At 36.6% G+C, this 15,736-nt stretch overlaps 1 protein-coding gene across 10 annotated transcripts; it reads right to left on the reverse strand.

Annotated features, from left to right (window-relative positions):
• Positions 1–36: 36 nt before the first annotated feature.
• On the reverse strand, positions 37–12,291 carry LOC103701934 (kinetochore protein). 10 transcript variants are annotated; one of them, XM_088701808.2, is made up of 14 exons: positions 10,580–10,723; positions 10,454–10,484; positions 10,299–10,378; positions 8,086–8,214; positions 6,143–6,353; positions 5,826–5,935; positions 5,615–5,740; positions 5,401–5,538; positions 5,172–5,302; positions 4,956–5,053; positions 4,697–4,785; positions 3,776–3,912; positions 3,040–3,147; positions 1,021–1,454 (listed from the first exon to the last, which is right to left on the reverse strand). In XM_088701808.2, the coding sequence occupies exons 1-13, from the start codon at positions 10,601–10,603 to the stop codon at positions 3,078–3,080; spliced, it is 1,374 nt and encodes a 457-aa protein (XP_088557934.1). In that variant the 5' UTR covers positions 10,604–10,723; the 3' UTR covers positions 1,021–1,454; positions 3,040–3,077. The 10 variants fall into 10 exon arrangements, with proteins under 10 accessions (XP_088557932.2, XP_088557934.1, XP_008782380.2 ...); XM_008784158.5 differs by having other exon boundaries at positions 8,086–8,217; positions 10,580–10,722; XM_089924510.1 differs by lacking the exon at positions 10,299–10,378 and adding an exon at positions 12,118–12,172 and having other exon boundaries at positions 1,174–1,454; positions 3,135–3,147; positions 8,086–8,217; positions 10,580–10,782.
• Positions 12,292–15,736: the final 3,445 nt, after the last annotated feature.

Consider the following 15,736-nt stretch of genomic DNA (forward strand, 5'->3'; position numbering starts at 1 on the left):
CATTAAATCACGCACGCTCTCTTACGCCTTCGTCGAATGCATGAGAAAGCGAAAATTACACTCTCATGCATCTTGATACATGATCTAATGATCGGTACTGCATCAGATTATCAAATGATACAGGATCCAACCTTAATGAAATAAGAATCCAAAACTCCCGAGCTTTGTACAGAAAAATAAAAATAAAAATTCTGCAACAGTATGCGGAGACTAAGATTTCGTTCTCATGCCACTTGTATTGAGCAAGACACGGCCAAGCATATCTAGCTCATGTCTAGCTGGTAGTTTTAAAGCTCAAAAATCATGGATCGTATTATGCTCATGGATTAACTAAACGTCAATTTTGAGATGAAGACTAATCCAAACACAAGCTGTTTGCTAGCAACTCATTCGACATACCTTAGGAGAACCAATTTGCCAACTTAAATCATTTTCTAGTTGAACGTACCAATGCAGCGATCTTCTCCTAACATCATCTAGGGAGGATAGTAATGCTGAGGAAACGTTAAAATACATTTAAGAAAATAAAATTTAGATAACAGTTAATACACCTAACATTTTTCTAACATCCAAACTCTTGGTGTCACAAACCGCTGGAAACGGCTGGGAGTCAAACTGGTCTTAACCTAACCATCCACAGGAGATGAAGAGTCCTGGTTCAATCTCGTGCGATGACAAATAACAACCATATTGCTTAAAAACATCAACTCGTAGGCTCCACCGATGTCGTGCTGATGATGGAGCAATCTAACAAGAGAGACTCAGCTGTATTGTCTTGCACAGCATGATCTTTCCGTGTTGTGTCTCAACATAAAGACTCGTAACCTGAAACTTGGGAATCCAGCAAGTGATAGATAGGTGAAGAATACTTGCTTGTGTGCGTCTGTACACCCAAGGCTGCTTCGGATATTCGAAACTCTCGCCAAAAGAAAAAGAGACCAACGTCCACGGACCAAAAAGTTCAGCGGTAGAGGGCAAAAGACAATGGACTAGATAGTCATCCCAACAAAGAACGCTTCATTTCTTTGCTATGCTGGTATTTTATAAAAGAAATCCCTGTGGATTGCTGTGAGCCTGCGAGATGCAATTCTTATGAATCCCCATGTGTTACAACAAAGTTGTAACATAGCGGGAAACAATATCTCACGAGTGACATTACACAATAAGAGGACATTTCATGTAAAATCCCTGTTAGATAATAGAGAGCGAGAAGCGAGCGAGTTCAACAACTTGAACAACACTTCAGCTTCCTTGTCAAGGGCAAACCCAGCCTTAAGTTCCAAAAGTACGAGCATGGTATCCATCATATTTCCCACAGAAAATCAGGTTGGCTCTCCAGATGGTGGCCCCTATAATACTTAAACAACACAGATGATTACAGACTGCTAGCACAACAGATTTAGGCTGGTTTGGTGAAGAATACAATTTGACTTGATTCCACAAGAAGCTATAACCTGTACATGATCACAGATCAGAGAATTAGATTTTAATCTAATTGCACAGGGCTCCCAGAAATTTTACACGACCAAGAAAATTGATTTGAATTAGTTGTGGAGAAACAGAATATTTGATTTGTGTTTGTCAGGTGGCTACTTAAGGATTAGCACAAAGAATAGATAGAAAAGGTATGATGTTCTTTCTATATGCCCCTTTTCTTCTGAGAATAACAGTATATGGGTATCAGCAATATTTTCATAGCAATGTTGGAAGAACTATGTCAAACAATTCCAACGATGCATCCCAGGGTCTAAATATACATACGCCTGTCAACAGAAGACAAGATCTTCTCGATATGAAAAAAGAATAAGCAACATGAGTCATAACTAATTTACGATCGCCTTAAAATTACCCAAGAAACAGTACCAACTTAGTTACAAATGCGCCCAATTTAACAGTCTAAAATAAAGCCACTACACTAATTTTTATCCATCATTGGTTGCCCCCTCAACCATTGTGCACAATAATCACCACATGTCCTCCTTGTCTCAAAATCCTTTTCATGAGACATTATTACTTTTGCCATACCAAGCATCCAACAGTGAGACGTCTCCCATCGATATCAACAACCTACAAATTCCTAATATTTGCTTGACTTCCATTTAAATCTCCATCACTTATTTGCCAGTCCATCATCGCCTTTTGATTTCACTAGACATCCCATAACGTCAATAATTGTGTTCTAGAACCTTGCTGCCAGCCTCCATTAATCCTATCAGCATGCAATAATTCATTGTTCGTATCACCAATTTAGAGATTCACATCTTCATTATCAATATTATCACTACGAAAGCTAGGCCAGACTGCCCTCATTATCACATTAAAAGTATGCTTATGGTTTTGTCAATCCGATGGTCTTGTCACTCCTCCAAGTATGATTTTATCTCTATGTGGACCTAATTTCGTCACCAACCTTGACCTTCTAAATTTCTATCCCTTGAATCATTTTGGTACATAACCAAGCATAGGCGATATTCATGGAATTTCAACCATCATTTCAACTTGAATATTTGAACATAACATTGCAACCGCTTGGTATACAGATATTGGCATACTTATGTTGGAATTATCTCTCTCTCATAACAGATAAGTTATAAATCAAACAGTTGAGCCATCTTCTCATGGTAGACTCTTGGAAAGAAATACACTGTGGACTTGAGGGTGGGCTCATAGTAGCTTCAATCTTTATAGCTTTCTATGAACCTGATAAAGCATACACTAAGGTAGTCTAACAAACCATTTGTACTCACTCCATTAGCTGTTCGTCAGTGCCAATATATGAATATCAGTGGCTACATTATATTCCTAGCATAGACTCTATCATGTAAACTAAAGGAACAATCAATGGGGGAAAATGGTAAAGTTTACAAAATGTGAAAAGAAGCGATGAGATTACTTCAAGGGTGGGAGAGCTGTAATATCTCATAATTGTTCTTCATACAAGAAATCATGCAAGATATCAAAGAAAGCAAATTTTTTTCCATGCTAAATAAAAACAGAATTATTCACAATTTTCTGAAATCAAGGTATCCATCAACTTACACCGATGTAGTTTCACCTTTCTATTAGCATTTGGATAATCATGCCATAACCAAAGAGAAATAAGTGCACAGAATGATCTTCTCATCTTTGCTCACCTGTACTTCTTTCCTGTTCATCAGTAAAAAAAAAGCAATTACATTTATATCTATTTATAATTTTGAAAACTATAATGTGAAAACTTTGCTCTTCGCATGTTCATATATTACTTTAAGTGAAAAATGATATGCATTTCCATGGAGTAGAAAAGTTCAAATTAAAACAAAACCAATCAACTTCTTTCAGGAAATAGCAAGTAATCTTCATGAATTCATGATACTATTATGTCCAAAAGCACCTCCTTAAAAAAAAATGTGTAGTAGTTAGAATTAAGAAGCTAGAGAAAGTGAAGGAAAGTGAAGCAATGGCTTAAGTTGAAATAGATGGAAATGGAAGACCGACAGTTATCTGTAGGCCCTCTGATTGCTAGGAAGAATGGGCTTTTAGAAAAATGGAACAAAGGATTTGAATAGTTTAACATCATGAGCGAAAACTTCAGAAAGTCTACATACTCCTAATGATGTCAAAATATCAGTATTGGGCAAGAATCCACCTTCCTTTTTTTCTTGGATAAAAGGTGGTAACAATTTATCATTAGACGTAATGCAACATACAAATCGAACTATCAAAAGGTCATGAAACTAAGCAAAGCACATACTAGAAAATGGAGATAGGAAGCAACAAGAAGATAAGCACATACCATGGTGGGTGAATATGAACCAAGTTTCCTACGTCAAGCTCCACATTGTCACATATCTTTGAACTGAAAATAACTGTTTGCCTTAGGGTTCCTCTATCATCAGTGCATTTGTGGGAGCCTTTCCCACATGAGGAACTCTGCAACAAAGTGTTAGACATGATATCAACGAGTAAACATATTATCCAGGGAACATTTCAACAACTAATGGGAAAGTCTTCTGGTATCGTACAATAATTACAGGGGTCTTGTTTCTCATGAACAGCTGGAAGAGAAGGTCATCTGAGGCAAAATCTTACTTATACAAATTCGAGTTAATCCAGGCTGTGCATATGTAATATACATGCATACACACACACACTCACTCTAATAAACAGGTATCACAAACTATGAGATGGTTATGACCTGTACATGAATGCCAGCATCCTATTCTTAAGCTCAAGTGGAAAACTGAAACCTGCTACCCATTTTGGAATGAGGCTATTGGGACTTGAAATTTAACAAATAATGATCCATGAAATGAACTCCACATAAGTAGTCCACAAGTGAAATTCCATCGAGTTTGAGTTGGATTTTCCATAAAAGTGATGATAGTAACAATAGTAATAAAGGATATGCACATAAGAAATTGATGCATTGGTATTTGCTCACATACAAGGTAGCAAACATGGGGCGGGAAAAAGGACATCAAATCTCTTTATGATTTTCAACAAAAAGATTTCCTTATGATCTTTGACAAATCATCCTATATTGGTCTGCCTCAATGGCATTCAGAATGCTTCATTGCAAGCATATGCACCAAGAGGAAGAGGTAACCCTTGACCTTCACGCAAAAAGGTCTAGTAAATTGCCACATGTTGGTACAATTATCACAATTGTATATTGGATGTTATTAGAAAATATAAATGCACAAATGGTACCAACCTTGTTTTCATCAAGCAAGCAATGGCAAACTGTCAACTTTGCTTCCAATGATCTTGACAAAATCTGCACATTGATGCACGTTGAACCACCTGGAAAGACAGAGAATGCACAAGTGGCATAATTTAGGCAATGTTGATCAGCATGTTGCAGTGTCTGGCAAAACAAGTATAAACTAGCTGCACATGTTACTTTTTGCATTGAACCCATGCATCTATATGAATAAACCTTGGGAAAAGAATTAGAATGCATGATTTCTTACTTAATGGACTTTGTCCGGTCTGTAGCTGCTTCAAGAATTCCAGATGCTTATCTTTTTCAATCTGCATAATCTGTTGGAGCCTCCCATGATATCCAGTCCTGTAGAATAAGGAATAGATGCAAAGAACTACAAAATTTTTCTACAGCTTTCAAACAAAGGGTCAAAGTTTGATAAATTACATGAAGGTCTAGCACAAAATAAAAATATCGTGCTTACCCTGCCAGCCTACTAGTGGGAAATAAGGGTCCCTCCACTGTAGATGAACTAAAAGCTTCCTGAAATAAATCTGTCATTGTCGGTTCTTTGGATTTTTGAGTTGCAAGACTTAAATTGTTTCGATCAACTGCCTGATTAAAAGGAAAACATTGAACAAAAAATAATTAATAGTGAATTTTACACATAATTAAGTGTATCGCAAAGAATAGACATATCGTTAAAAAGGTACCTCATCCTCACTAGACACTCCACCTCCTATAACCTCGAGGGGATCTTCATTGTCAAGAGTTCTTGTACCTAAGTTAGGCAACATTCTTTTTCCAGCAAAATGGCCCCCCCTGTTCTTTGTTTTAACATCCTTCATCAACTGTTAAGCCAGATGCTTATATCAGATTTCCAAAGAAAATTAAGTCAGACAAACAACACTCATGAAGGATACAGACCAAGTTTGAAGCCCCATTAGATTGAACATCCTTGTCTTGTAAATTATCCAGCAGCTCGGATATTGAAAGCAAAGCTCCTCTTTGCTCATGAGACAATAACTCAGCAGACAGTTCATCATTTTCTTTCTGTAGATCTTCCAATAGCTCAGTCATTGAATTTTTCTGAAGTTCTATGCTCAAGGTAATTTTGTCTTGCAGGACTTTTACATACCTCCTTGAAAAAATCTTCATTTTTTCCATTCACCTCATGAAACCAGGGAAGCCCCTCATCATGTGACTGGGAATGAATTGAAAATTTGGGCTTGGCTCTACCTCTGCCAACTGAGACGAACATCATTATACGTTTAACAGAATGATAACACAGGTTCATAGATAACATAGGAACAAAGCGACAGCTTACCTTTAAGCAATGGATTACATATCAAATCAATCCCTCAGGAAATGAAAGTAATAGTACCACCAATCTCAGAGATGAAGTTATAACAAACTTTAGAATGAATAAAACTAACAGGAAATGAAGACACATACTCTTGTGACCTTTCTTCACTTCATATACATCAGAGGGAATCAAGGGACTGGGAGTCTTCGTATGTAAACAAGCTAACTCGTTGACTTGCTCTGTAACTGCAGACCATGCACATGCTTCATCTTGGTTCCTTCTTTCAAAATTATAATTGTAACTTCCTTGAACTTTGACAGCAGCAGAGGTGAAGGAAAGTCTTGTAAATTCAGCATTCTCCTATCCAAATTCCAATCATTAAAAAAAAAAAAACAAAATCTCATAGATAGCCGTAAAACCGAACAAATTGCATAATATGCCATCCTTAGCTTGATATTACTAGATTACAAAGTAGAAAGAGTTGGTGACATCCATAAGAGCCATAAATTAAGTGAAGAGCCTGATCCGTTGTTTTTGTAAATGTTATGTTCAAATGGTGTTTCAAAATAAACTTTTTCTACCTCTTTTATTATATGGTTTCTCATGAAAAATTGCATGCCACTTTGAGAAGGGGCCTGTGTTACAAGCATAAGTTTATGGTTTCAAAACCCCACATCGAAACTTTTGGTGGAAATCAAAGGCCAAGGTCTTTCCTTTTATATCCCACCAGCCCAAACCAGCAAAACCCACATTCCAACCATGAACACATCAGGCTATATGGTTTTTAAACCCAGGACAAGGTGGTGAGTCTAAGACCAATATGTGTGAAAAGTGACCAAGATACATGTCTTTTTTCGAGACTAGAGTAACCTAAACACTATGGCTGCCCAGGAAATCTGTCCTGGCCTAAATAGGCAGGCCCAATTCTGTTAATTCTCCCAGCATAAGACAGTCAACCGGATAGCATATATCTCTTCTTCTCAGTGTGTGTGTGCCTGCGTGCGTGCGTGTGTGTGCGCCTGCGTGCGTACGTGTGTGTGTGTGTGCCTGCGTGCGTGTGTGAGAGAGAGAGAGCTACCCTAGTTGGACAATCCCTTTTCTCACCTCCATTTCTTTCTTTACTTGTCCTCCTCCTCCATCTTTTTTGAAGACATTGACGGGTTAGCAGTTTCTAGTTCACTTGAGAATACAAGATTCAAGTGGAGCTTCCTAATTGGAGAGCACCATTCTCATGGAATAACTTTTGGCATACCGCCCCATTGACCTATTCCTAGTTTACGCTTAAGATAAATGATACTTGAGTGGCATATTCAGTTTAAGCTCCAGACATGTAAATGAAGAAAGCTTAGACTGGAAGTAGAGTGAAGGTCTTAACAAGTACATAAATTCAAAGCACAATAAACAGACCTGAGCAGTTTAGAGAGTAGAGCATCATTGATCTGCTCCTCACTATTACACTAGAAACAATTGAGGAGGCTTCATACACTTAAATAAATTATTGAGCATGTATGGAAATTTCTAAGGTGAGCAAAAATAAGGTAACTATCAAGGACAAACTAAACACTTTGACATGACTCTTGGATTCCTAAGAATTGCTTGTTAATAACATCAGCCAGCTACCAACATATAATAGGAAGTCCCATGAAACTGCACTGTGAAATAAATAGGACAAGTTGCAGTCATATGTGGCAAAACTGGTAAAACTATTACCCTTATTGGGAGATGCAAAATTCACTCATATTAACATCATACAGCTTGGGAATAAATCTTTAATCAATCAAGTATGATAAACTATAAGAGCGCAACCATCAGGTCCACATGATAAAAAAGGCTAAATTAATGAAATAATATAAAATTGACACCAAAAGAAAATATATTACAGGGTGTCACCATATGCCACATAAAATACTCAGTTGAAAAAAATGCTCTGCCTGAAAAACTTTGAAATTTATGGGTAAAAGAAAAGAATATCATTATGTATAGTTAATTCTAATTCAAACTCATTGGGTGTTGGATATCTGGTACCAGATCCTGTATCATATCAAGTGTCATATGGAGTGAATGGAAATGATAGCTTGGTCTCAAAACCTACCTCATCAGAAATAGATTCATCACCAGAATCATTGTACGGCACTTTTCTTGGCTGAGAACGAACAGATACATGATTCTCATCTTCAAGCCCATGCATTCCAATGTCGCATCTGGATGAGGATACCACCAACTTCTGGGCATGGTGGTTGCATCAAAAAATTACCAAATGAGATGAGAAGAGGAGCAGTATATGGAGTTGAAAGAGAAATCAAATAATTCATGCCTCAAGTGATGCAGAGGGTTTCCGCTCCCTGAAATTCACAGCATGAGCATCACAAACCCGCTATTTCTCTAAATGGGTAAAAGACGGTTGTTAACTCACCTTAATGAAATATGTCAAAATATTTTGATAAAAATGGCTACTTGAAATGATCCTGTGCTTATTCCAAGCAAGTATTATTTAGTGGACTGATACTTGGGAGACCAACGCAGTAAGCAATTTTTCTTCTGTAATGATTATTTGATGAGTTGTTGGTTTTTCCTAGAGATTATTGCTAGCAAGGGTGGTGTCTCTGTTAGGTCCTAGTGCATTGTCTTAGAACAGTAAGGAACTCATTACATGTCCAAATAAAAGTATGGTGTGTATTTCCAAGGTTCGGTCATTGATTCTATTGAGTATTCCATGGCAGTTTCTATCCAAGAAAGAAAGTATTGCAATGTTGGGTAGCGTATTATATGGGTTTCACAATATTCCTACAACTAAAACTTACACTGCATCTCAGCCAAATAAAATAAGAAAAAAAAGGATACATATATATATATATATATAGAAGACTTTATTATATGAAACCTCTGATAAAAATTGGTGAGAAAATATTCACAAGTTACAATGATTGTATATTAAGATGTACATTGATAAATAATTTTTTTCTGGATGGTTTCAAGACTAACTTAGACTGTGTTTGGGTCAAAAATAAAGTAGGCATATGGCACGGAATAATCCTTGCTGAATAGCATTTGAGAAGGAAGCATAACCAAAAAAATAGTTATGCTGGTCAAACTTGCTTATGATAGGCATAACTATTCCGGGGGGGAGTTGTCATAAGCTATTCCTTGGCATAAAGACACCCTTTATGTGTTTAGTTTTTATTTTTATAGACAAGAAAGTCATCATTCAAAAGCTCTTCCAAGAAAGTACCTTTTGCTATTGAAAGGTGGAACCAAACAAAAATTGGCATAACTATTCCTATAGGCATAAGTTTTACAATTTTCAATTTTCTTATCCTTGAACCAAAGGTCCAAATACTAATACAATTTAAACATGCAAATCCCAGATTGTTACCTTTCAGAGATTTAGTTTGTCATACTAATGATAGCTGCACCTACGAATTGTGCACCATCATAAGTTGCTCGAAAGACAATTAAAAATAACAGTGAACAATCAGAATGCAGCTATTATGGTGTTTTTTTTATTGGGTTGGGGTGTTGGGGGGTATGTGCATACCCTTGAATGAAATTAAAAGGAAATAACATGAAAACAGAATAGGATTCTCAACATTTTTATAGAAATACTTGCCAAAAAAATTATGAAACATTTCTGCTGTGTTGACATGCAACATTATCTAGATCTTTACTAAGTAGAATTTGCACAGACAAAGCATGCAGGCATTGTGAAAGTAAAAACAAGTGGACAAACAGAATTGATGAAAATAATTCAAGACCAAATCAGATCTTGGATTGTATCAAGAATTGATAAAAATATCAACCAATCAAGTGAGGATCATTTGAACTATCTTTAACTGTCTAGCTGCTACTAGTTTTTGTCAAACAAGCTTTATAAGCTCAGTTGAAAACAATTGAACAGCAATAAGCGAGTCCCTGTAAACTATCTTTCATCTAGATACTAACAAAAATTTAGCCTCTAAACAAGGCAAATACATAACTAATCCAAAGATTAGAGAAAAAAAAGTAAGAGTCTCTTTTGCCAATGCAACTTAAAATTTTTCAACCAGAAAGACAAAATCCTCGACCATATAAATCAAGATAAATAAATAAACTTATTCAGCAATTACACAGTTTACTGAAATATTATAAATTTCAAAATTCAAATTAGAAGTTCTCAAGAAAAAGATCGAACATATCATCCCATCCAGCGACCAACTTACCTTCAATCAGAACAAATCCTAACCCAAACATCACCGAAAATAACAAATCTAACAATGCAGATAAAAAATTCAAGAAACATTAAAAAACACGCAATCCATGCGAAGTTACCTTCTTCCCATAGGAATATAGGGATCGAAGGTTATTCGAGCAATCATGGTCATAAGTGACCTCATTCAACTCGTCGTCATCTGAAGAAAGAGGCAGATAAAGAGATAACAACGAAAGAACGGAGGATTGAGAGGGTTTCTTGGGATGGGAAGTACCTGAAAGGCTTTGAACGGGTTCTTGATTTCTCTGAGAAAACGAAAGGGAAAAAGAAGATTAGGGCGAAAGTAGGGAGAAGGAGAAAGAAGGAGAGGGGAATGGGTTTCGAGGTTTCGTGTTCTCACCGGCGAGGCGTCGTGCCGCCACATTTGGAGACACCAAGATACGAAGAAGACGAGCCTCCTTGGTCCCTGGACTTTATAGAGAGCCCCCTCGCGACCGTCATTTTTAAACCAAACCGTTAATTAAAGTTTGTAGCAGTATCGGCGTTTTTTCCGGTAACAGTCGGAGTCGGGGACGTATGAATCCGATACATAAACCGAGTATCCTGATAGACTGGGCCACGCTAAATTAATAATCGGCTAAGATTTTTTGAACAATTTTTACAATTATATTTTTCTATGTTTTCCAGTAAAAATTAAAAAGTTTTTTAGCATATGCATAAGACAAGACATGCCTCTCCAAAGTTTTGAATGTTATATATAATTCTATAATTTTATATTTTGCATCAATGGCCTTTTAAATAGCTATTTTTGGACCAATATCTTTATCACTAATCAGCTGTTAAAACTATTTTTAGCAAAATGATATAAATAATTTTATATTTCTATCGAAAGTTAATCTTTAATCATGATTTGGAATGACAATCTTGGAAAGTAGCAAACAGAGGATACTAGTATAAAAAATAAAAATATCGGGTAATATGATGGCAATCACCCCCAATATTGGGTAATATGCACCGACAAAGTAGCTAATAACTATTATAAAATAATAATTAATTTTAGTTTTAGTTATTTGCTAATATGTTCGTATTTAATTTTTTAAAATATTTATACTTTTTCAATTTTTTTCAATAACTTCCAATCTTAAAAAATTAGATTCTAGTACTCACTGTTTAAAAAGAGGAAATACAAACATGACACAAGATTACTCATCCTAGATGTCTCCCTTGGTCACCCGAATTATAAGGTTGTCGCCATTCTTTTCGCAATCCAAGATGCAAAGAAGAACCAACTTTCTAAAAAAGAAAAAGGTAAAACATTCTTGGATGTAGTAAAAGATCCAAGATTCTCTGCACTGTGCTTCTTACACCGCAGAATGCTATACAACACTCAATGATAGCAATCAAACAAGACTTGAATACTGTGTAACACTCGATCATAGCCATCAAACAAGGCAAGCCTTGCATGACATGCAAGGTGGCCCGTCCATCTTTTGATAGCAACCATCGAGCGCTGTACAACACTCTGCTGCAGCAGTACAAACCATACATCGCAGAGGATTCATGCTCATATAGAAAGGGTGTAGACAAGTCTAATATTCTTTAATCAATTGCCAATGTATTTATTTCTGGGAGCAATATCCACTTCCATTTCCCAGGTATTGTTTCATCTCCTTAGTTCCACTGAGTGAAGAGGATCAACTAATAAGTGACGACCCAAATTTTAGTGCACCATCTTGCCGTAAAGGCTGATGTCAACAGAAAAGATCCTTTTTTTCCCCTATCCATTACAATTCTGTGCTTCTCCAGTTCTCACAACATCAGTAAATGACAATGCTACTAAGAGGGTAATGTCAATATGCCATAAACGAATAGATGAGATACCAAGGAGCAAATCTTACAGGAAAGCGGGTACCCTGTGTGAAATTTGTATGCGCTCACCTGATGCATAGCATTTTTCCCCATCCACTTGTCATTCCGACCATTCAGTGGGATTGAGAGCTTATGCCTAACAAGATTTTTATTCAACGATGTGGTTTAAATTGCACTTGTGATGACAGGAGCTCCTGCAAAATCTATTTCACTCTTGATAGACAAAAAGATAATTACAGAACATGAACAAAAGGAGCAGGGAACCACTTAAACCTGTGCTCTGTTACTCTGTACAGAAAAAATAAACAAGTGCCAATCCCCAGAACAATCAGCAGGAAGATTTCCATATTATAATCAAATGAAATGTCATGAATTCAAAGATTGCAAATAATCTACATGGAACAGAATGGTACCTTGCATTAGAATCAGGATACCAGTATGTATTCATGAAGCATCTTTGAAGCAGGCAAACCTTTAGGATTTAGTGCATATTGCTTAATTGTCTACTTGTAACTACTTAAATCATTTGAAGGTTCTACCTATTTGTTGTTCCGCCACAGAGATTACAAGAAACTCTCTGAGAAAAAATCGAAAATATTTTAGCATGCTGTCGGAGAGGATCCTGCCTAGATACAAATGAATGGCAGTGCAGAATATATGAAGACCGACTCTTTAGTTTCTCTCTACAACAAGCAGCCATGCGTTATAAATTACAGAAGTAAATTGATGCGGACCCCAGAAATTCTTAGTCAACATAAGCTATGGCCAAAAAAAAGAATTGTGACTTGTTCCTGGCTTCCCCCAAGTATATGATGGTTCACCACTTCCAACCTTCTAGAAAAAGCATGCATCTACTAGCTAGAGAGAAACTGCTGCTCCATGTATGATTCGTTGTATCCTTGCAGGGTAGATGCTTATCTAGTAAAGTTTTAAAGGTTACATGACAGCTTTGGGCAAGACATCTTAGTTGTGAATCCTTAAAAGAAAAAAAAAAAAAGCGCGACCCTAGTGCACAGGCTCCCACTACTACGGGGTCTAGGGAGGGCTAGATGCATACAACCTTGCCTCACATGCAATAAATTGTTTCCGTGCTTTGAACTCGAAGCACCTAGGTCACAATGTCACGATGGAGAAAACATATTGTTGCACCAAGGCTGACCTTCTGAGTTGTGAATCATCAAACCCAAAAACGCGAAGACAAAATTATATTGTTCTTCATTTGCACACCATGTTCCCAATTTTCACTTCCTGCCCAGCATTAAAACCTCAAGCTAAGGTTTTCATCTTCGCCAAGATCTTGGTTTGTATTGGTGTTGGGCACCCGCTAATACAATATATGTGAAAATCTTGGGCCTATTATGTTGGCTGATATAAATTATAAAAATCATGATATTGTTCAATATGATATATTCATATCATTCAATAGTTTTCAATCATTTTTTATTATTCAAATTATTTTTAGCTGATAAATATCGAAATTAATATTTTGATATTGTTGGTAGCATTAGATTTAGCATGTCGGAAAAGATTTCAATCTCCCAGTCCTAAAATATCAGCCAAGATCTCAGAAAATCTTGGTTCCCTCTAAATTTCCCTACTTACAACATCAGTTGAGTAAAGCAACATCCTGGTTCATCTCGGTCTTGGTAACTCATCAAGATAACTGATATTTCAGGATTTAAAAATCTTGCCTCAAGCACAAGGTCCACCTCATCATTCCCTACTGACAAAGTAATCAGCCTCTCATTTATGCTGAATGACACTTAATCATAAAAGGAAAGAACATGGCACTCAAGTTAGCAAATCATCAATCCCTCCTCAAGTGGCAAGTGGCAACACTAGCTCAACCTCACTCCCCTAATAAACCACTTGTGGCCTGATTATTAATGCAGAGAAGAGAGAGAGAGAGAGACCAAGAAAGGCTACAAATTCCATAAACCACGATCCTCATTCATCCATCTCATAAAGCCATTCAGCACAGTAAGGAAAAGGAAACTGCTGCAAATTTCTTAGCCCACTTAACCTTACAACCACCACCTGATGACAAGGGTTCATTAGCAAACCTAGTAGTTTACAACCGAAACAGATTATTCACATGGCACTCTTCTAGGTTGGAGGTTTCCAACTACACTCAACATTCCAAAGCTAAAGAACACCATCAACCACAGTCCTAAAAAATAGCCATTATTGGGGTGTCGCATTTCATTTAACAAAATAGATGCATTTCTCCCCCTAATTTCATCCACAACACTATTCATGTTTTTCCTCAAAAACCTGTTCCTGAGCAGACTAATGTGGCAAGATCATAAAAAATATAGGGAATATAAGAAATGAAAATATGAAAATATACCATTCTCATGGGTCCATGTGCCATCAGGATGCACAAAAGTTTATCAACAAAAGAATCTATGACTGGAAGGGAAAACCCTCAAGTGCCGCACAGCATTAAAGCCTCCACACATGGTACAGATTTTCTTTATTTTTTCCATTTCACACTTTGGCTCCACTAGTTCTTAACCTTATGAAACCCAAACAAAACTAACGCATCCTACATTTTAGTCAAAATTCTGAAATTTCCATCAGCTTAAGTATCACAAATTATCCAATTTTCCAATACCGATCCCTCCAAAAGTTAAAGGACATTGAATTTTCATTTCTTCAGGAATATCCCCTATCATTGCTTTTGAAAGCAGTTGTCCAATCCTTCAACCTCCCATCTCCCAATTAATTTGTTAAAATTACAATTTCTATGGCTACTCTGGTCCAGTTCTTTGTAAGCTTGTCTGCTACCCCTAAAACCATACAATGTTAAGTAAAGTGTGACTCTTGAACTATCTACAGTAGTTCTTCTTTATATGTAATTTTACTCATCTCAATAGCCTCATAAGTCATATCCTTGTCAGGCAACTAAGCTATCGGAATGTGCCCATCACCATCCTTAGTTAAGCATGGCATAAACTAATTCTCTAGACTCCATTACTTACTAAGACATTTACAAAATTAAGGAAACTTTAATTGTTTAAATAATTCCAAAACAATATATTAGATGTGTGTTAATTTTGTCATCAAAGGAGCGAATTTAGAGGGAAACAAGAACAGATCAAAAGACAATAAATCAAAATTCTTCAAATAAGAGTCTTAAAGCAAATTTTAAAAAAAAATAGTTATCAAGCCTCATCTCGCATATTTCATGTAGGCTTTACGAATCCTTTTTCACCGATCATTCCTACTAAGGTTAACAACAATGAGAGCAGGTTCTGCCAAATCCTTTTAACAACTAATCATCCATGTTAACTTAAACCAGATCCTTAAACATAAATTCAAGCAGCTTTCCTTTCAAAGGCCTCAAATTTCCTTTTCACATGCCCATACGATCTGATTTGGCTTGGTCACTTTATCCACAATTTATGAAGCAATTTTTCACTAATATACTCATTGATTGCTCTATCCTTCATAGAGTTACTACGTATAAAAAAAGGACAATCCAGTGCACGAGGCTCTTGTAATTGCGGGGTCTGGAAAGGTTCAGATGTATGCAACCTTACCCCATAATAGAAGTTGTTTTCGTATTTCGGATCTGTGACTTCCACGTCACAATGGAGCAACCTTACCCTTGCGCTAAGGCTTACCCTTCTACTACACATCCATATCAAAAAAATTTCCAAGGAAACACCCACTTTTTTCTTTT

Source organism: Phoenix dactylifera, chromosome 7, assembly GCF_051530095.1.
Source record: "Phoenix dactylifera cultivar Ajwa chromosome 7, Ajwa_hap1_PhDact_Kaust_v1.1, whole genome shotgun sequence".
NCBI lineage: Eukaryota > Viridiplantae > Streptophyta > Magnoliopsida > Arecales > Arecaceae > Phoenix > Phoenix dactylifera.

Excerpts from the sequence above, each read along its gene's own strand:
- LOC103701934 (XM_089924505.1), bottom strand. The coding sequence starts at position 10,603 with ATGTGGCGGCACGACGCCTCGCCG. Across the intron at positions 5,741-5,825 it reads ATGAAGATTTTTTCAAGGAG|AAAGAAAATGATGAACTGTC; the intron begins GTATGTAAAAGT and ends GAAGATCTACAG. Across the intron at positions 4,786-4,955 it reads GACCGGACAAAGTCCATTAA|GTGGTTCAACGTGCATCAAT; the intron begins GTAAGAAATCAT and ends CTGTCTTTCCAG.